The sequence below is a fragment of the Triturus cristatus genome, chromosome 2_1 (assembly GCF_964204655.1).
Source record: "Triturus cristatus chromosome 2_1, aTriCri1.1, whole genome shotgun sequence".
NCBI lineage: Eukaryota > Metazoa > Chordata > Amphibia > Caudata > Salamandridae > Triturus > Triturus cristatus.
The window spans coordinates 794,791,172-794,814,337 of NC_140581.1; the positions used below are offsets into that span (position 1 = coordinate 794,791,172).

At 42.7% G+C, this 23,166-nt stretch overlaps 1 protein-coding gene across 2 annotated transcripts in view; it reads right to left on the minus strand.

Annotated features, from left to right (window-relative positions):
* LOC146865885 (uncharacterized) overlaps window positions 1-23,166 on the minus strand; it is a 455,435-nt gene that overhangs the window by 364,609 nt on the left and 67,660 nt on the right. For both annotated transcript variants that reach the window (XM_085632802.1, XM_085632795.1), the window contains exon 2: window positions 20,961-21,060. In XM_085632802.1, the coding sequence (XP_085488928.1) occupies window positions 20,961-21,054 (94 nt within the window). In that variant the 5' untranslated portion in view covers window positions 21,055-21,060. The remainder of the gene's footprint in view (window positions 1-20,960; window positions 21,061-23,166) is intronic.

The window sequence follows — 23,166 nt, forward strand, 5'->3', positions numbered from 1 at the left end:
ACATTTAGGGGTTATTTACCACGTTAGTGGGGCATCAGTTGGACATTTTGTTCTGTCACTTTTCATAAACATTGTGAGGGAATGAATGACTTTTAGGTTTAGGGGTGTTATGTTGGATTCCCAAACAAAGGTGTAAAATGTAATTGCCATTTTTAATAATGCTGTTCAATATTAAGTTGTATTTGTCTGCAGTGGTAAGAGCTTTATTTTTTTGCAATTCTTCTGTGATAGTAATTGTGTTCGTTTTAGAAATGTTCTTTTAAATTGGACAGTTGTTTCCATGCTAAGTATAGGACAAAAATAAAATGTATTTAATTTCATGCAATAAAATATTCACAATACATTAGCAGTTTTGAAGATGTATTTAAGTATGGCGAAACACATCCTTCACTCAATCCCTTCTTTGGTTCTCATTAATAATGAGCAAATGACCAATACACTTCATCCAACGCTATACACTCAACTAAATGAGAACCATGGAAGAGAGCATGACATGAAGCAACAGAAGTATGGACCAAAGTGTCATTAGATTGTTTTTTAGTTTTTTTTTCACCTGACCAGGGCTGGCACAAAAAATACAAACGGAGCTCCAGTCTAGTGTGGATGTGTGAAAAAACTTTAAGCATTCCTGCCAGATTATTTATTTGTAGCACACCACGTTCTTTGAGGGGGAGGTCTAGGGGGTTGACTGGAGCAAAAAGTGCTTTTAATATTCTCCTCTCCACTGTTTAAGGAGCATCTTATTCCAATCACCGAGGCATGCTGCTTAAGGGGCACTGCATATCTAGAGGCAGTTAGTTGTGCAATGGAGGACAAGACGTGCCGGGCAAGTACATATTGAGTTGTTCCTGAGTCCCAGCAAGAAATGATGACATATGGGACGGCAATGCCAAATGCTATACATCACACTGGAGTGCAGTATACAGACTGGAGGCATATGAAATATGCTGTAACTCTGCAAGAAGTAAGCGGAGGAGAGTACGGAGGCTAAACTGCTTGCTACACCTGCATGTATGCTACACACTGGTAACCGCATGGACAGAAGCAAAGTTTCACAAGATATGGGATGAAAAGAGCAGTTGTGTCTCGCTGTACACAGTAGGACTTGCCATTGCTGTCTATGGAGATAATTCTTGATTCTATGTCAGGACCGGAGGCGAGGATTATGCTGTTTTTTCCTCACTTTATTGAATAGCAGCCATTTGTAGACAAGTAAAATAAACCACTATTCACATGAACCATAGGGAATAAACAGACAAAACAATAGAGAGTCCATGTCTAGAGTGTCCCATCCTCTGCACCAATCACGGGCCTCAAAGGTGCTTGTAGTCCTCTGTCCCTGTTCATTCCTCCTCTTTCTTCGCTGCTTGCAGCCAAGATAAGTCCAACTTTTTTATTCTCTCAGGTTTTCATTGCTGGATTCTGTTTTGTATGATTTGCTGTTGATCTGTTTGATGCGCTAGTGTTAATCAGACTGTTATTAACAGGTCGTTCGTTTTGTGTATTCTAGTGGTTGTGCACTGGTGCTGACCGTTAGGCGCGCTGCGCCGTTTATTTGCATGTTCTGGTGCCGTTTCCCTCACGGCTGTGTGCGGGGGCGGCGCGCGTCTGTGAACGCGCGTCCAACGCTATTTTCTGTGTTTTTCTCTCTTTGTAGGTTTTATCTCTTTGGTCCAGCAAGTTCAACCGCTACTCGGCGTCTCGCTTTGGGCCGTGGGAGCGTCTGAGCTCCCTAGCGGCCGCGTTGTTGGTGCCAGTTCGCGGTGACCTCGTCTACTCGCTAGAGGGCGCTTGGTCACGCGCTTGACATGGCGTGCGTGCTGAGGATTCCGCGCATTCCTAGCGCGTCTGGATCCTGAGCAGCACTGCAACGCGAGCCTGGTCTTGCCTGTCTTACGCCCCTGACCCGGGTCGGTGCGCATTTGCTTGGGGTAATTGCCCTGTGTTGTTTAATCTGTTTTACGCCCCACAGAACGCTCGGATTTCGGGTCAGTACATGCCATTAGGCAGTTGGTGGCAGTTCTCCTGCCTGGGGGTCAGTATCTTTTAGGCCTATAACGCTCTTTTCTTAAGAGTCAGTATTGCAGACAGTCTGCTGAGACCCGTGTTTCTGCAGGCCGCCCTTACTTATATATTTGGCACCAGGGCTGTTAGGGTCCCGGGCTCCGTGCCCTCTTCTCATTGCGAGCACTGCCCGCCCTTATCTAGGCTGACACCCAGCCCCCATTTATCTTGAGAAATTATCTGTAATCATTTCCTGGTACTTCCTACCTACGCCTGTACTTAACGGATATTGCACCCTACGCCTGTACTTACCTGATATTGTACCGTATTACACTATGGAGGATTATCAGGATGAGGTGTTTCAAGACGATCACTGGGAGGAGGATCCCCTTACTGCCCTACAGGGATGATGGCATCTACGACGCTGTGGATGCGTCCATCCACAAAGCGGTGGAACAGGCCATGACCCCTCTCGAGGAAAAATTGTCCCGAAAAATTGAACAGGCCTGCGAAAGGCTGGCCAGAGCTTCGCAGAGTTTGCCTACTGCCCCTTCCCCCAGTGGTCCGCCAGCAAATCCGCAGTCCCCCGCAAAGTGCGCTAAAGTCGCTGGGGTGGATGCTGATGCTTTTGACCGCCTTAAACAGGCTTTTCTAGCCTGCACTACTCCTCCAGCGGTCCCTTCCTCTACCCCCCCCCAGCCTTCCCTCCCCCACTGCGGACGAGGACCAGGGTGATGCGGATGACGCAGCCGGCCCATCCCGTCCTTGGCGCCCTTCGCGCCCTGACCCTTCCTCCGACGGGCAAAATCTCTGCGAGGACATGTTGGACCCGGATGATATTCTTCACCCGCGGTCCTCCGACTGGGCCTCCTCGGACAAGGTCGTCCAATATGTGGCCAGTCGGATCTGCCGCCCGCTTGAGGCCGCCACCCGCAATTGCCTTAGGGTGGAGTGTCCACGCCCCTCCCTAGATGGGAGGGTGGCCCCCACTTCAGATATTGATCCTAGAATGGCCACTTTTCTACAGAAGTTTATTAAAGACCCTAAAAAGGGTACTGATAGGTCCTGGCGGGCATGCCAGGACAAGCTCCTAGACATCTTGGGCCTGATTACCAAAATCTTAGCTATGGCGGAGGAGGCCAAGGCGTCATGCTCCCTTATTTCTCCTGAGCACCTTTCCTCATGGGCCCAGCGTGTGGTTGTGTTTCTTGGAAACGCCAACTGCGCGATAACCACAGAAAGGCGCTGGTCCCTCTTGATCAAGGTTGACCCTAAGCTGGGGGACTTGGCCGACTCAGAGGCAGACCCGGTGGTGCAGGGCGCCCTTTTTGGCAAGCCCTTTACTTAGGAATTGGGAAAGTTTGTCAATACCTTTACCTCCTTGGACAGAGCGCAATCCTGCATTAGGAAGGTGTTTCGCCCTCTGGTTATCCGAGGGGCCGGACGAGGTAGGGGCTCCTCGTCTGGCCGTCCTAATCAGCACAGGAAACAGGGCTCCAACAATGGGCAATATCAAGACCAGGCCCGTTTCGGCAACTTTAACCCACCCGAGGACGGTGAGGCAAAAACAGAGGCGGTGGCGTCTCCAGTTCTGCTGGTGAGTGTTCACCCGTCTAAAAGTGGGGGGGGCAGTCTGGTGCATTTTTTCCCAACATGGACTTCCATCACGAGGGACGCCTGGGTCTTACAGACGGTACAGGGTTTTCACAAAGAGTTTCTCGTGGCTCCTTCGAAGCCCGTGGCCCCCGTCCGCTTTGTTTTTCCGAGACAGACTCCGCTCTGTTCGATCAGGAAGTCCAGTCTCTTCTGGACAAAGGGGCTGTTGCAGTAACTCGGCCACATCCCAGAGGTTTCCTCAGCAACCTCTTTTTAGTGTACAAGCCGGACGGGGGAAAACAGCCTGTTATCAACCTACGCGAGTTCAACGAGTGGTTGGTCTATTGCCACTTCAAGATGGAGGGCATCCATCTGCTTCGCGACCTTCTTCGCCCCAACGACTGGATGCGCTTCTCGAACTCAAGGACGCTTACCTTGTGATCCCTATCTTCCCGCCTCATCGGCGTTTTCTACAGTTTCCCTGGAGGAACAGAATTTACGAGTTCACCACTCTCCCCTTCGGCCTGTCCTCCGCACCTTGGTGTTTCACCAAGGTTCTCCAGCTGGTAATCAAGCACATGCAGGTGTCGGGCATGAGGCTCATCGTCTATCTAGACGACATTCTTCTGATGGCTCAAAATTCCGGTACTCTCTCTCGTCACCTTCAAACAGCGGTCAACCTCCTTCAGAGCCTCGGGTTTGTGATCAACGAGGCCAAGTCCACCCTGATTCCATCTCAGAAGGTGCTTTTCCTTGGCTTCGCGATAGACTCAGTGGAGTCCACCCTCAGCAGTCCCTCTCGCAAAATGACGAAAATTCGTCACGAGATTCAGAGACCTTTAGCTCAGTCTCAGATTTCTCTCTGGCAACTAGTTCGCATTATAGGCCTGCTCTCGGCCTCCATTCAGGTTATTTTTACGGGGCCGCTCCATTACAGAGCCCTCCAGCGCCTCAAGGCGGCACACCTGCGCAAAGGTCTCTCTCACAAGCTAGCTCTCTCGGCGGATGCCAGGGAGGAGCTCCAGTGGTGGCTTTCTCACATGGAGGCCTGGAATGGACAGGTCATTTTCGGTTCCACGCCAGATATTGTCATAGAGTCCAACGCGAGCACGGGAGGTGTGTGGTCTACATCGGAGCAACAGTTACAAATCAACTGTCTGGAGCTTTTGGTGGGCTCGTTAGCAATTCAGTGTTGGATCAAAGACTCAATTCAGTCCTGCGTCCTTCTCAAGATGGATATATATCGGCAGTCCGGTATATAAACCATCTGGGGAGCACGCACTCAAAGACCCTCTCGGACCTCGCAGCGCATTTTTGGAAATACTGCTTAGATCACCAGATCTCAGTCACGGCAGAATATCTTCCCGGTCAAGACAACCAAGTGACGGACTTCCAGTCTCGCTATTTCCACGACGTCAGTCTCTGGAAGCTTCACCCGGGGGTGTTTGCGGATCTCCAGAGTGTCTGGGGTCCCTTCTTGGTGGAGCTCTTCGCCTCCCGCCTGGATCACCAGCTTCCCCGGTTCTTCAGCTGGAGACCGGATCCCCTTGCGGTAAGAACAGACGTGTTCCTGCAGAATTGGCGACGGCCCAGGTGCGGCGACAGAGGGCGATCGTGGTGCTAATCTCACCGATTTGGAGATCGCAAGTCTGGTTTCCGGTTCTACTGGAACTTTCTTGGGATTCTCCAATCCCACTCCCCCTGTTTCCAACTCTTCTCCTCAATCCGAACGGGGATCCACACCCTCTTATCAAGCAAGGGTCTCTGGCACTGATGGCGTGGCGGAATACAGGGGACGATGTGTGTCCCAGGCCTTTCGGGAGCGGCTGAGGCATTCATGGCCAAAGCCTGGGCTGACAGCACAGTCAAACTATACCGTTCCACCTGGAGAAGGTGGTGTCGTTGGTGTTTGTGACGGAGTATCGATCCCATGGCAGCGGATGTGATCTCCATTTTGAATTCCTTGGCCTCTCTGGCGGAGGAGGGTCTGGCGTATCGGACCGTCAATACCTTTCGCTCCGCCATCTCTGCCGGACACACAATGGTCAACGGCTCCCCAGTGGGTGAACATCCCTTGGTTTGTCGCCTGCTTCGAGGCATCCGTCTCTCTTTGCCGCCAGAACCTCGTTATTCCCAACTATGGGATGTTAATCATGTTTTGAACCTGTTCCTATCCTGGCAACCGAATAGATTCTTCCCTAGGAAGGAGCTTTCGGTGAAATTGGCCATGCTGTTGTGTCTAGTCTCTTGCAGACGAGTCTCAGATGATCGAGCCCTGGATGTCTCGGGTAGGATTTTTTCCCCTTCGGGGGTTACATTTACTATCCGTAGACGCACCAAATGCGGGACGAACTCCATCTCTTATCCCGCTTTTCCGGATTCCCCGAAGTTATGTGTGGTGTCTTCCCTCAAAGCATATGAGGAGATGTAAGAGGAGTTTCGCCCTCCCGGGGAACGTCAGTTACTCATCTCATTTAGGAAGCCTCACAAGGCTTTGTCGTCCCCCACGATTGCCCGTTGGGTTCAGTGGGTAATGCAAGAAGCCGGTATCGATTTACGTGCATTTGGAGTGCACTCTACCAGAGGAACAATGGCCTCCAAAGCATTTACCCTGGGAGCGCTTCTGGAAGACATTCTGAATGCAGCAGATTGGTCTTCAGACTTTACCTTTAAACGATTTTACTTTAAGCCAGTTATTGACATGGCTCACTTGTTGGTGAGCAAGCTTTAAACTAGCATAATCCTCGCCTCCGGTCCTCTTTTAAGGACATGGAGGCGAGGATTATCCACCCAGGGTACAAGTTCCTTGTGTTTCTCCCTCCCTCGTATTGGAGTAAGTAAAGGTTTTGGATAACCTTGGTTTTGCTCTGTAGACATGTTCTTGTGATTGTCTTGAGACGTTTTCTCCCAATATTTGTCGCTTACGCTATGACCTTGCTCCTTGCAGGCTATTCCAACAAACAGGATTCTTGAAGTGTCCTTGATGGCTGACCGAGCGATGAAAGAGGAGGAATGAACAGGGACAGAGGACTACCAGCACCTTGGAGGCCCGTGATTGGTGCAGAGGATGGGACACTCTAGACATGGACTCTCTATTGTTTTGTCTGTTTATTCCCTATGATTCATGGGAATAGTGGTTTATTTTACTTGTCTACAAATGGCTGCTATTCAATAAAGTGAAGAAAGAATAGCATAATCCTCGCCTCCGAGTCCTTAATAGAATTGAAACTTTTCATTACGATAGCTAGGAAATTTTTCATTCACCCTCTAAAACTCGTAGGGTCTCAAGAATAAGCCTATTTTTTGATGCAAAACATTAAAGATTTTTTAGCCTACAATGTGAAATGTAGCTCCTGAGTTCAAATCAAAGTATGAGTGGTGCAATGAGGGGTACTAACAACTGAAGTGGAGTTTGCATAAGAAGTACGCACAAAGCCTCAAGAACACAGAATTTGGAAAAGCAGAAAAGTGGTGTGTCTCTCCCTCTTGTGTCCTGCCTGTAAATAGCTAATACTCTAAAAAAGTAAGGATGCAAGCTATCTTGTCACCAAAGGCTTTTTAGGTCCTGGTATCATAGGGATTAAAAGACTCTGCTCCCACATGCAATTCTCTAGTACGGAATGTTGAATGGGGTGCCTACATTTCAAGCATGTGTAATTCACCTCACTGCCACTAAAGACAGCCTGGAAAATAAAATTGATACCATTGAATTGCATCTATCTACTGACAGACTCCAGAAGTATCTGTACACACTAAAACAGTAAGATTCCTGGAATGCTGAGGATTCAGAAGATCACACTTGACTGAACAATAGCCAGATTATTGGTTTGTCTGACCAGATTGAGGGTGCCGATATGGTCTCATATGTGGAACACTGGCTTGCACAAAAGGTTGCACCACAGGGCCAGCCCAGCTTCTACACAGTTCAACGGGCACCCCCTGCTCCTGGCTCACCTCCAAGAATTGTACGGATGCCCTTGCTGAATTATTGTGAATGGGATGTGATACTGGAACCTCCCAGACACATCACAGTGGAAAACAGAAAAGTATGCTCTTTCCTTGAGTGCACTGCTGCAATCCAACAACACAGCTCATCCTTCACAACTCTGAAACAGAAACTGGGAAATTTGAGAGTCACCCCCCCCCCCCCCCCCCCCACCCCACCTCCCATGTTTCTGGCACAATTAAACATAATCTTAACAGACTGGTCATTCAGTCAGTCATACAAGATTCCTTTTTTTAGAAAAATATAGCACCTGCACATTATTCCGGTGCTTGAGTTTATTTACTTCTAAATCTAATCATTTGTTTTTATTGCATTACAAAATATCCTGCATATATTTGCACACTTATTTAAATTCCTATAATTTACTATCATCTAAGTGGCCCACGTGCAAATCCATGTGTGTGTGTATATATATATATAAAATTCACTTAAAAAACCATAGGTTTCACACATGTTATAGTTAGCTGTACATTTCACTCGTAAAAAACCAATGAAATTCCACGTTATAGTTAGATCAGGTAACTATAACTTGCGCGCCCACAATAAACTGCTGATGACGTCACATATTACATCACTCATGACATGGTCAGTGACATCACTCTTCACATCAATGATGACATCTGAACTGACACATTGTGGATTGCGGTCGCGCAAGTTATAGTTACCTGATCTAACTATAACGTGGAATTTCATTGGTTTTTTACGAGTGAAATGTACAGCTAACTATAACATGTGTGAAACCTATGGTTTTTTAAGTGAATTTGCAAGGTTTTTTAAATGCTAATTCCTAACTATAACGTGTGTGAAACCTATGGTTTTTTCAGTGAATTTGTACGGTTTTTTAAATGCTAAGTTATGTATTTATTTTTTATTTTTTTTTCTGTTTTTTCACCGTGCGCACACCCTGCGCGCACGGTGCGCTTCGCGCACCGAGCGCCCACGTTGCGCAGTTCATACCGTGCGCGCCTCGCCTTTTTTTACACAGTAACAATTTTTTTTTCTCCCTTGCGGGTCCTTCAATTTATTTAATAAATGTGATTGTTATTTTTATTTATTTATTATTTTTTTTTTTTTGCCGTGCGCGTACGGTAAGCTTACCATACGCGCACTCCGCGATTTTTTTTTTAAATTATTAAATGTATTTTTCGTACTTTTTGGTCCTTCGTGGACCCCCTGACAAACGCTAGGGGGTCTGCAACTCTCTTCGTTGCCCCCTTTTCACGTTATCCACCTTTGTTTTTCAGTGCGAGAGACAGAAAATGGCGGCCGACACTTTCTGATTTTGACCGATTCGAATGTTTACAGTCATGTAACCACCAATCAGAATTGAGCTCGCGCACGGCACCGTACGCGTACGGTAAGCTTACCGTAAGCGCACGGAGCGCGCTTACAGATATATATATTGATTTAAATGCTATTTTCTCAGGACCTACTGAACAGATTTACACCAGACCTGCAAAAGGCACATCTCTGACCTGAGGACTACCTCTCTGCCAAATTTCAAGTAATTCTGTTCAGCCGTTCGGGCTGTAGCTGTGTCTAAAGGTCCTATGGAAAAATGCATGGGGAAAACGCGTTTTGGGACCCCCCTTTTTTCTCGGCCCCTACTTGATGAATCACCCCGAGACTTTCAGGGTAGGAGCTGAACGGAGCGCCCCATTAGTTTTGAAAATTCCGCGAGGATTCGTCAACTGGCGCCAAAGTTATTCAAAATAGAATTTTGAGATTTCCTATGGAAACACGGTCCTAACTATAACTATCTACTGGCGACCGCCAGTAGATAATATATATATATAGATAGATATATATATATAAAACAGTACTGAAGATTAAGAAGAGGGCATAATGCAATATACTGATGTTAGAAAACGTTTCTTACTATGTAACACACACCATTGATATTCTAAACTAAATATGACTTTCTTATATTAACTTGGGCTAGATAATAGTCAGAGTAGCTGTGGAACGTCTGTACACAAACATGCCTCATGACGCTGCAATAGAAACTTTTGAATTGTAACATTCGAGGTGTAAAAAAACTCAATTTAGAAATAATTTCATTTTTAAATATTCAAAATTATTTTAACCAGAAATGACTTTAAACAAATTCTATTTTTAGATCAAAAGGATAGCAGTGAGCTGTCCCTTCGCTCCTGAGATGGCTGTTATTTTCATACAAAATAGGAGGGAAAATGTACATACAAAACAATCAATGTAATCAAATTATCTCTGTCTGGTTGAGATACACAAATGGCATTTTTGTAATTTTGAAAGGAACAAAAGAAGGACTTATTTTTATTTCATGTATACTTTAACAAATGTTCCCTTGACAAAGATATGTCATTCAATTGGAACAAGGATGAAATTAGTTTCCCGATTTAGAATATAAAGCATGAACATGGACAAATATAAATAACTAATATTTAAAACACAGATAGGAAAACATTTTTATTTATTCCAGTTTCCATCAAAGAAATCCGACAGACTGTTTACAATTCAGCCTAAGAATAAGAAGCAACTGTTCTGAAAAGGAGGATTACTTCAAATTACTTGGGAGTAAAACTGGAGTGAACGGAATTATCTAAAAAGGCTACTTAGGAAGTGCTTTAAAACAGCACAGTTCACCTAATGAGGAACATTGCAGATACCCATGGAAAAAAGAATAATCACAAGTGGTATGTGTCACAACATTCAAACAGCATGAGACACAACTACCACATTAAGTCAGAAGAGTATCTCAACCTGAAAGAACCAATATTTTCCATAAAAAGGAATAAAGGTTTCAAGGAAAATGTGGTGAGAGTATAAGAAGACAAACCCCATCACAAAGTAGTGGGGTTCAAAGTCAACTTTTCTCTAGTGATTGGTCATCATCAGTCTGGGAATTGCAGTGTGTGATTGATCATATATGGTTGTGAACTAACTTATCATAAGATTAACATTCAGAGTTCACAAAATACAAATCCAAGAATGTTGTATATATTATTCTTTGCATATGTGGAAAGGGGAAAATGGAAAAAATAAATCAGAATATTTGAATTAGGATCACCAACATAAGCCAAGGTGAGGTGTAAAGTATTGTCTGCCACATTGGTCCAAAATTGTATTAAGCAGCATTCAGAGTGCCATTAAATCCGTTGCCAGATATACAACATGGAGAGAAGGGGAGATAATTTTTCTGAGAGAGGGAGCGTATTAAGGATTTGAGCAGTGCAAAATGGAATTAACGGGTATGAGGAACTCAATAACATTTTGTGACAGAAAATATGCAGCAGTGATGATCAGTCTTTGAATGGTCTTGCACCCCATCTTAATTAACGAATGTGAAACAGTAAAAGGAGTGATACATGTGTAGGTTAGCCTGGATCTCAAAATAAATTAAGTGGTCAAGAAATTCAATTTATGAGGGTTGCCGTGCTGTAAGGACACACCCACACATATAAAGCAACTGAATTTAATGAGTTAACATTTTCCATCAAGGGGTAGAATACAGAGGAATCTGTCATCTGCAGTGCTTAATTCCAGTGCCCATTTAAACTTAGTTTTCCGATGCAGAATATATGTGGCAATAAATAACAATCAAATCAATTCCCACACTGTGCATGCATTAACTGCAGAACATTAAGGTAATTATGCATAGGCATGAAACTGGCAGTAATTGCGAACAATATCTACTTAGCACATTAGAAACATTATGAGGATTGTTTATTCATTTAATGGAAAAGAAAAACTGACATACAGTTCGGTACCGGATTTTAATTCCCAGAAGCCATATCAAGGGTCTTAACTGAGAACAAAATACAGGAATCAAAGAATTAGAATGAAGAATTGAGTAGATTAACAAGGCTAACATGATATAGAGGAATAATCTCAGGAATGACATCCACGGACAAAGCATGCAAAGACAAGAAGTTTCTAACCTAAAACAGTAAGTATTACAAACTGCAACTACATATGCCAGCATTCCACCTTGGATGTGCATTTCAGGCGTAGTGTATCTACTGCGCAACATGAGATGCCCGTTTAATGACTCTCCCGATGTTTCATTCAAAGAGTTCTTTGCATTCACTGCCGAACCAACTTCAACACACATCTTGACGAGATAGCAAAGATACCTACTGGTCAGAAGTGCCCGTGAAAAAGTGAAGTGAGGTCCTGACCAGATGTACATTGCTGTTACTGCCGACTGAAATACACGAAGCAATATCAGGAATTCTACAGACAATAGCTATGTTTATCTTCAAAGAAGTACAAAGGAAAACATTTTCAATGTGCAAGCTTCATTTTTGATCATTTTTTTCCAGAAACGATTGAGCCATGATTTGTACAATGAACTCCAAACGTGAGAGCCTGATAATATCCACATAGAGGTGTGTCATGCTAGCTGTTAACAACACAAACTAGCATTACAGATTTGACATGGGGAACTAAAGCGGACCAATATGCCACTCTTATGAATAATGCAATTAAACAAGTCAGCGATCACTAACTAGGTCTGTAAATAGTTAATTATATCCCATGGTTTGAGGCACGTAGAGTCTTATCTTCTTGGAAATTTGTACTGAGGAAGACTTCCATAAAAGTACAGTCCCATCAAGGAGGTGGAAAGACAACACTTTGTCACAAGACTAAGAAGGCATTGGTTAAATAAATTATACGAACTTTGACATATCTTCAATACTATAAATAATAATCATTAGGTCAATGTTTTGAGCTAAGTGCTCTGGTTGGAACTCTATTCAGTATATTTCTTGTACAATATATATTAAGATAAATGAACAAGTTGACAGGAAATATTATCAGTATACGGAGTTGTGGGCTCTTTTTAATCTTCCAATGTTATTTTATTAATATATACGTCTTTACAGACTCACACTTTGGGTCACTTAGACGGTGGTAAATGATAAGAATATAAATAACAAACGTGCAGATATATGCAGGATTTGGTGTGATACAAACCAAAAACAAAATAGAAGAATTTGAAGTAAAAATATATACACACACACACACACACACACACACACTGCAGCACCAGAATAAAGTGAAGGGGCTGTATTTTTCTAAAGGAATAGTAATTTGTAGCCGACTGCAGGACCGATGCATTTTTGTTTATGGGAAGCCCAATTTTCAGCAGTACTTAATAGATCGAACACCCTACAGGAGAGTTAAATGGAAAATAATGGCCACATAAAAATCTTCCTTCTTTGATGAGCCCCAAATGCCTGGTGCTGGGCAAAGGAAACTGGGGCTAGCCCTAGAAGGCTATACCCAACCACTTACAAAAAAGTAAAGAAAAGGCAACAAAAACAATTGCAGTTCGGTCAAATCAATAAACTGAAAGAAGATCACTTACAAGATGGGAGAGATACTGCAGTGGTTTGTGCAAGTATGGACAGAAGATCTGAAAAGTGATCTACTGTATCAAAGACTCCGCCTAGACAGATTCCAGATCAGAGGTTACAAATGAAGCATCAGATGTGCTGCCCAAAATTACTCCCAGTTTAGCAGATGACATTTAAACTCTTGCTTCGCGAATGTTGGGGTACGTTTATCAGGTTACGGCCATGTTAAATATCTGAGATATAATTGGGACTTTTCAAAGAAGCAAAAGTGTGGTATGGTTACTACTTATAAGGGCCTGCTGGAGTATAGCCACAAGAAAGATGCCTAGTAACCCTCAGCTCCTATGTCCTAATATGGAATCTGGGAGATCATAAATAGTTTATGTGTACCTACGGGACAGGGGATATTGTTTACCTATCTTAGAGGAAGGGTGTGTGTGGTGGGGGAGAATAAGTTGAGGTTAAGTTGTAATAGGAAAGGGATGAGACTCATACAGTTGTACAAGTAAATGAGGCTCAAGCACTTAAAGGACTTCAGAGACCAAAATAGCAGTGTAGGTAGATAGGTAACAAAACTTGTCCAGAAGGAAGTATCCCCTCTATCACAACAAACATCCATGGTCTCCTTGATCAAGTTTGTGTTCATGACCTGGAATATTAGGGTTATGTGCCAACAAATGATACACATTTACTGCATACTTGAAAAGGCACACAACATAGTGCTACTACAGGAAAAGCACCACTCACTACAGTAATGGGACAGGCTCAAGAAAAAGTGAAGAGCCCAACTATTTTGTACAGACTACACAGGTTATGCCAGTGAGGTCCTGATATGGGTAAAAATCAGGAGTACACATAACACAACAAAGAATGGAGGGTCAGAGGGAACAAATGTTTAAAGACCTCCTCATGGTTTACTTCCCCAGACACAACTATATGCAAAACCAGAAAACCAGAGAGGTCTATAAGTCAGTTTGCCAGATCATTTGATCGGCTAGGGCATTAAATGAACGGTCAGCCAACTGAGAACCAGCAGACACATGAAGGTGACATAATCCCAGGCTAGAGAAGATGTAATCTTCTCTCGAACAAATGACTCACACACTAGACTAGACAGAATTTTGACTTTGAATTACTGCAGATGATGGCGAATCAGGCAGAACACCTCTGTAAAACCACTTCACACTATAATCCCTTATTAGGATTTAGTTGGAATAGACGTATAATACTGGTACTTATAATGAAACCACAGACCACAGCATTAAAAGACTCTTCCTTTAAGCAATCAATTGGGGACAATACACAAAATTAATTCAATGAGAATGCCAGATCAGAACATGATGCAACTATAAAATGGGATTCATTTAAGGCGCTGATTAAGCGAGTCACTGTATCAGAACAAAATATGGCATTCGTAAACTATTAGAAAGAGAAACAGTTACACGGATTTAAACTGAATGCCCCACAGAGACATACTGGAGGAATTAAGAAAGGGATAAAATAGATTAAGCTTCTGGAGCATTTGCGGCTGGATTTTAAATCTTACATGTTTAAAAAACATGCAATGGGTAATAAAAAATGTGAGTTTGCTAGCCTAGCAGATTAGAACAGACTTCAAGTGTTGCCTTATCATGAGTATCTGCAAAGCTTAGGATGAGGTTGCTTATACTCAGCATGAAATAATTCAGGTATTCTTTGATTGCTATAAAAAGCTATCCAGAGAACAAGATGAAGGTAGTGATCTGGAAGTGAGCAACTACTTAGATCAGGCAGAACTAAGCAAATCTGGGTCTAACTATGGGCTCGACCCCTGTACCTGATCTTCATAGATTTACTGTCTCATAAACTTTCAGACATGTAAGCAAACACTAAGGAGAAGGGTGTCTTTCTACCCACAACAAAGTCCTGAACGTTTCCATACCGAAAACTGCGCGAAGTCCACTTCTTATGGACCTTTGTCTGTAGTAAACATTTACTACAGAATTCTAAGCAAAGTAGTTGGAAGTTGATTACTAGGGTTATTGTCAACTCTAGTTGACTGTGATCACAGCAGATTTATATCAGGGAGTAACACCTCCGCCTACATTAGGAGAATATAGCAAGTCATTCAAGTGGCATCTACAGCTTTTTCAAAATCAGTGGTTATGGAAGTCAACATAGAAAAGGTATTTAGCGCATTTATTTGGAAACATCTTTTCATAGTACTGAAAAAAGTGGGACTGGGCACTGCCATGCTGAAACAGATAGCCTCACAATGTGCCAAACCTGTAGCAAGGATACACAGGGGGTGGAAGGTTTCACAATTATGACTGTGGGAAGAGGAACGATAGAGGATTGTCTCCTGTCACTGCCGATCTTTGCATTGCCTTAGGAACTCTCAGAAAAGCGAATATGACTTGAAGGCATAAACAAATGTATAGACATCTTGGGAATAATCCATATTAAATCATTGTACTCCTATGACTTACTATATTTAGGAAATATCACCACAGGGTTCAAGCTTTCAATGGATGCCTTAGTATGGTGGTTCAGACAAAACTCTAAGCTAAAAGTAAACTGGTACAATTACTGTATTTTCTCAACAGGAATAGAAGCAAAGATAGTGTGGGTTAAGTGATTCAAAATATTCGATGAGAACAGTATTTATATTGATATCAAATGGTCTTAGTTTAACCCACTGAGTTAGACACCATGGTTGGTAACATTGAGGTACCCTGATGCCACAAATGAAAATCAGTCTTGTTGCCTCCCTGGAAAAAATGGTGGTATTCCCAAGGCTGTAGTACCTGTCTCCAACTTTATGGTATGTAAACATGTATGTTCTTTAAGGAACTGGATTCCATCCCAGAAGAATTGATTTTGATCTTAGATAGGTAGGGTGGCATTTCGTAAACCCCCCTCTCACTGAAGGAAGCTTAAGGATCCTGGATTTTGAGCTCTTATACAGACTCATTGACAATGGGAGAATAAATGGGTTTTAACCTTTTGGTTCCATGAAGCCAACATTATTATCCCCAACTATGCACAGAGAAAACCTGAAAGATGTGTGGCCAAGACTTAAGAGACCTTCTACTAACCACCAGGCAAGGGAATATGCAGGCCTCAACCCTTTTATTAATTTACGTTTACAGGATCTTTCAGGTAAAAAGAGAGTTTCCAAAGTGAATCATTAGCCTGTTTAAATATTGTGGATTGTGCACAATGCTTTGAAAACGTCTTTCATTCTAATTTTCTAGAGCTTCTGCAGAATGCGGTGAAAATAATATGTCACCAAGACAGAGGTCAAGGAGATAGGATATACATAGAGGATGCCCACGAGATTAATTGTCTGGGCATATCTAAATCAGGTTTGCTTTTTTTTTTTTTTTAAACCGAGGTGTCCACAAGTGGATAGAAGCAAAATACAGGTTAAATCATCAGGCACTATATAGCTAGAATTTCTAGGAAAGTTGGCAGCATTTCAGTAGTCACTCCCTTACAGGTAACCCAAGCAGAGGCAATCAATGAAGTGCATTATGATGCTGAAAACTAGGTAATCATAAACGGTTACTGAGAATAACCTTGTGCTTAAACTAATAATCACAGTCACCTACAAAAAAGGAACGACCCTTAAAACTTTACGGTTGATCGCTAAACTTAGAACCAGATGTACGTAGCACTGGTCACAATTTGCGACTATTATTTTTGCAACCAGTGTGGTATTTTGCAAATCAACTTGTATACTCATAGGTCAGTTTGCAAAGTACAAATTCCTAAAAGGTCGCAAGTCGACCTACCCCATTAATATTAATGAGGTAGGTCGTAAATTGCAAACTGCAAGGAATAGCAGCCATCATAGGGATGGTGGCCTGTTGAGGTCGGTAAAGCACCATGTCTGTGATTGCTTTTAAATGAAGCAACCTTTTTTTTTTTTTTTTAAATGCAGACCGTTTTCCTTAAAGCAAAAACAGGAGGGGTTCATTGGACCACTGCCTATTATTAAATATTTTTTTCAACATGCTTATCAATGCCTTACCATTACCTTTCAGCAGGGTTGGATTGAGATGAAAAAAACCAAATCGGCCCAGGTACACCAAAAAAGTGGCTCACATTTGCGTATTGCCTTTCCGCAAAACACTGCTTCAGCGAAGTTTTATGAAAAGAAAGGGGGTGGAGGGCATGTTTTTTTAACTTCACTTAGATTTAAAAAAAATGCACAGATTAGTTCACACTGCTGAGCCACACATGAATGCAAGTGAGACCACTTCTGTTCAGGCCTCCTGCCCCCGCTCAATCAGCATACATTAAAGGACCAGCCCAGCGAGAGAAAGGAAGTGATACCTCCGCCCATCTGCCTCTCGAAAGACCACTCAGGCACCCACTGGGCCGCTGGTAGCATCCTAACAGCACAGACAGCCCCCAGGCTCCCCAAAAAAGCAGCCCACTGCTAGAACTCAGCTACTGGCCCTTCGGCCATTTCCCGAGTACCCGTGTTACCAATCCAACCCTGCCTTTCAGTAGTCTGCCAAGTATTAATGTTTTGCCACCAGATTTCTGTTTCAAAACATAGCAATCTGATTTGGTGTTTGGGAAGGACACCCTAAACATGCCCCTTCCAAGTCCCGAATAGGTATTTGGTCACAAACCCAAACTGCGATTCGGTAACTTGTTACTAAATCTCCATTTGGGTTTCATACACAATAAAAAGCCTTTTTGCTGTAGCAAACGGCCCAATTGTGAAAATCGGGCAATTTGAGAATGCAAAAAGGCTTCATAGATCTGGACCTAGGACTCTTATGCTATGGACAGCCTGGTGGTAAAGTCCTTCTGCAAAGATATTCCTGGCTCGTCTAGGCATCCGGCTTTGAGCCTCTTATGATTCGTGAATATTGGAACATCGTTGGGGAACTTTAACTTAAGCTACACTTTGTATTCAGTTGATCATAAACAGAACACACAGATTCTGAAACTAGTTTATGAACAGCACGTAAAATGGGACACTGCTTTGTAAGTCAAGGTTTCTCTGCTCTGAAATTTCTCCTTAAAGGCCAAAATGATGTTTGAAATGCACCTCCAAGAATTGAGAAGGCTTCCCAATAAGCTTAGATTGCGAACCTTACGTCTTGCAGCTAAGTTAGCACACTGGTTAGGCATGAATGTTCGACCATGGAGCCAGTGAATACCGTAGAGGATGCCCCGGACATTGGTGAAGATTTTGGAATCATATAGAAGCTATTAATGTTCGGATATCACTGCCCCTTGGGAAATCCAGAACTGGGATAGGCAGGTAGAATGAAGCAGTCGTAAATGCTTACTACGGTGTAAGCCATATTCTAATAGAAGTATAATTTATGTGACACCTACTCAAAGTATATTGTTTCTCGACAAGTGTTGTGTACAATGTGGTTCATGCAATGTGGAAATTGCTCATTGCTGTTGTTGTTAGATTTGAATATGCCTAGCAGAGATAAAATGCAATAAAAGAAATACATTTATCACAAAATGAAACATTTCATAAGTGAGTTGGTGTCCCACATGAAACAGTGCTCCAATTTTTCCTATCCTATCCTGCTCTTTATATACTTGCATACCTAAACACTGGAACTTCCGTCCTTCGCCAGGCAGGGGTTAAGCGCGTGCAAGCTGCTTGGCTGGTTTTGCACCATAGCCACAATAAGCAAAATCAATTCACCTTCGGTCATATAAGGCAAACCGTTCTACCAAATTAATCAACTTTTCCCCAATAATTATAGCACATCTTGTCCGTTTTGTCTACATTTGTGTCTTCCTTTTTAGGTCTCGCCCGAGCGCTAGCGCATGCGCTAGCTCAGGCGAGACCTTCAGTAAGCGGATTTTCAAAGTGCTACCAGAGAGGCTTTTGCTGGCCTAAAGCCTGCGTGCATGTGAGCGTAAATGTGCACAGGCCATCTGGCTTTTTGTAATGGCTCATTAAGCCTTACAGCGCGTGAATCCCCTCCCCTCCCCTACCCCCTCCCTTCTCCCACTCCCTCCTCGTCAGCTTCATTTTCACTCCTCTCGCGCATCTGTCTTTTTCTTTTGCCTGTTCCTTTCTCTCCCCTCTTATCTTTTTCTCTCTTTCCTTTCACTTTCTCTTTGCGCTTGTTGAGCTTCTCGTGTGTCAAAAATGTGCTTTGGTTTTGTGCCACTATTTGCATCTCCAAAGTGCTTACATTTTGTTTATCTAAAATCTCATGTCATCGGCGTTTTCCCTCTAGGTATGTGCGATATTGATGGGAGTCTGATTAGTAAAATTTATTTTATAACTCAGCTGACGACCGCAGTCACTGCAGGCTTCTCTGGGCCGCATTTCCCATGGGTAAGACCATAAACATTCTGAACATTCCATCTAGGCCACGTGCTTTGCAATTTATGAAGAACGTCTGCCATTTAGCTAGTCTTTCCCTCTCTAGTATCCCGATCTGCTCCAACCCCTGGCCCTTGATCTAAACGCGCTCTGGGCAAAAACACATTTTGGAACCACTTAAGCCTACAAGCCACCGTCATCCACGTGCTGACACATCTGCACAGGAAGTGATGTCAGCTTGCTTCGACCCCTGTTCCGTCAAATGATAGCGAGTGAAACAGAAACCATCTTCAAAGAAAAACGCATCCCTCAGTATAGTGAGAGAAAATGCAAAGTCACTCTAAAATTCATGAACATGCCAGGTTTCCCAGCAGCAAGTGTTGGATTTCATGCACACACATGCAATGTGCCAGGATAACAATTCAGTGAATGCTGTGCTCGGGTATATAGGCCATTGACTATTGCATGCTGCTCCTTCAGCCAGGGACGTGTAGCGCGTTTATATGTGCAGTCTATGCAGAGCCTGATCTTGTGGGTTATTCCTCATAGAACTAAAGAAAAATATTGAATTGGAATATTCTTTAGAATCTTCTTTTCTGTTTCTCATGTCCAACAACAGCGTTTCTCGTGGTTAACGGTTGGCAGGGGGTGAACAAAACAAAATATGAGCAGCAGGTAAACACAACAAACGTTGGCAAAGCCAACATGTCTGGCTCATCGGTGCATACACGTCTCCATGCATACCACATTAACGCCAGCCCTGTTGGCTCTGCTGATGCTGCTTTTGTTTTAAGCAGCTGAATTGTGATTGTGTTTGTACCTGTATATGTGAGTCACACAATCCCAGCAAATTCTTTTTTTTTCTTCTTTCTAAATGCGTGCAGCAATGAACAAAAAAAACAAGCATTGGTAAAGCCAATAGGTCTGGCAATGCTAATATGGTTTTATCATGTTATTTTGGTAAAACTGTTGTTGGTGGGAGTTACTTGACTCTGGCCAATATAAAACGGACTAAAAGTAAACATTTATTAGTCTAAAAAATCACAAACATCCACAGTAGTCCCTTGCATTGAAGGGAACTATTTTGTGTGGGGATATGCTCCTTGTGAAAGGCAGAATCCGGTCAGTCACTGTGAAATTCGCTAATGACTAAAGTGGGCTGTCTCATTTTAAACACTAGAAAGGCAATCAATAGGTATGTAAAGAATAGGTATCCAGACGGCTGCAATGTGAAGCCAAATAATAATGAGAGACACAGAAAAGGATGCTCCAATATCACACTAATCACCACACAGTGGAGAAGGACAGGGCAAAAAATATGTTGTACAGGAGGAACACCCATATGCCATAGACTTCTGGGACTTGTAGCCCAATTTTATAATGGAATAAATGAAACTACAAATACCAGAATTCAAAGAAAACAAGCATTGGCATAGCCAATAGGTCTCGCTCTTGGGACCTTATAAGTGTTTAGCCATGCAACAGTTGATGTTGTTGCACAAAGGATATTGTGCTGCATAACTAAATACTTAAAGGTCCCAAAAGCGAGACCTATTGGCTATGCCAACGCTGGTTATCTTTGTACGCTATTATTGTTTAATATGCTTTAATCTTGCAGTCACCAACTTCTTTGAATTCAATTAACACACAGGGTGGTGTTGCAATAGTTATGCTCACAGCAAACAAGTGTTCATACACATTACAGTACCTGGAGTTTCAGGAGGAGGATACGGAGGTGGAGCATATTGTCCTATCATGTCTTGCATCAGAGCAGAGAAAATTTCTTTTGAGACGTGCTCCATTTGTATCTGTAGGAAAATAAAATAAATCATGAATAATTCAATAAATAGTGTCTATTTCTCAAAATGGTGTTGCTCGTTTTTTGTTTCCTTCTTTGTGGAAGTGTTCCATACCATTCTCTTCTATTGCAGCTTTCAAGTAAAATGTAAGAAAAAGTGAGATGACAATAATACTTATGCTCTCTTTGTAAAAGTCCAAATTCTACACATCGCACCAAAGTTGATTTGACAACTTAAGTAGCATGTTTGAATCAAAGTTGGTTTCAAATTAAAGCCATGTCTTATGTTGGTGAAACTATCTCTGAAAGAACTCCTAACATACACAATGCCAGTGAGGTGCAACGCAACGTTTCTGGCTGGCAGAAGACAACAGGAATTTTATTAAGGAGTGTTTAACAGAAAAGGTTAGACGCTGTGGACGATTTCTGAGCACTACTTTATGACTGATGGTCAGTACTTTAAAAACATCTCTTGGCTTGTCTAGCATCAACAGTATAAGTGCCATGGGTGCTAGACAAGCCAGGAGATATTTTAAATGTACTGACCATCATTCATAAAGTAGTGCTCAGAAATGGTCCACCGCTTCTGACCTTTTCTGTTAAACACTCCTTAATAGAACTCCTATGGTCTTCCGCTGGCCAGAAACTTTGTGTCGCTCCTCGCCCGCATTGTGAATGTTAGGAGATCCTTCAGTGATAGTTCACCAATGTAAGGCATGCTCTTATTTGAAACATTGATGCAAAAATTTACTAAAATTTGCAATGTACCTCCTTTCTGGATTTTGCACTCCTTTATATATTGTGAAACGAAACTTTTCATTCACAAAGATCTTTCAACAAACACTTAGTATATAATTGTGTTTGAAACCCAGCACACAGTATGCTGCACCATCTTAAAGAGTTTTGGTCAACCTGCTTCAGCCACTGTGCCTTCTGCCCTGGAACCTTTAGCTATTGGCATGTGACACTATCATATCCTGGATCACGCCAAATGAGTATTTTATCCTCACCATTATTGTATTGGCTGTTAGGTTGTGTCCTTCCTCCAGTGAAAGGCATGAGGGACTATTTTACAATTGAAGTTAATAGGTGAACAGACCAACAGTCCAGGGGAGCGAGCACTGGTAAAATCATCTAAAAAACGGATACTACAGAAAAGGCAATGTTTTTTCTATTGCATCCATTTTTAGATGCATGTGTGCTTGCACGTCCGATCCACACGTAATACAATCATGAAAAGTAAAGGAGTGGTTTTTCCAACAATTGATTATTTTGCTCTCCAAAATGCTCTGACTGACCCTGTACTCCCACATCCCCAGTCCCCCACTTCAGCTTCTTGACCTATGTGTTCCTTCCAAAGCCAGTAAAAGTGTCCCCAGTCTAGATGAAATGGGACTGGCCACAGAAATACTCACATTTGCCATATGCACAGATTACTTTAAGCATGATCTTTTAGAAACTGCTACATGGGTTCTCTCGCAAATGCTTTCTGCAAGTAACCATTTCCACCCAAAACACATCGAGGTATTGTGGTAGCCCTGGAGGATGCTCTGCAACACCATAAAATCACTGGTATGTAATTTACTAATATATTAGTACATAAAACAGGATTGATTCTTTATGCACCCATTCAGACATTACGATGGAGACGTTTTCAATTAAGCAGTTTACCATGCATACTAAAAAATCAATTCAACAACGAATACCTGTATAAACGGAACTTAAATGTTACCAGCAGACCATTCTAAACCTTTCCTAAACCCTGGGAAATTATGGACAGTGTTTCTCCATAATATTCCTGGGTTCTTTATGTGGCCAACCAGTTTATTTATATTGATTGTCAACTGTAGAGCAGCTTGCCTTCGACAAATAAAAAAGTTTCATTCGGACTGCTATAGTGTCCTGTAAGGTGAACCATAACTGATTCCTTGAAGAAACCTTACCCACAAACAACGATATTATGTGAGGTTTCCCACTGGAGCAACCAGAAACATGGTGGTTAAGATTATGCAGACCTGACTCGGAATTAGCAGGTTGGAAGAACGGGAATCTGGAGTTCTTTGCAGAAACCTAATAGGTTAAATTGTTTGCAGAGTGCTTTGGTGGAAAAATCAAA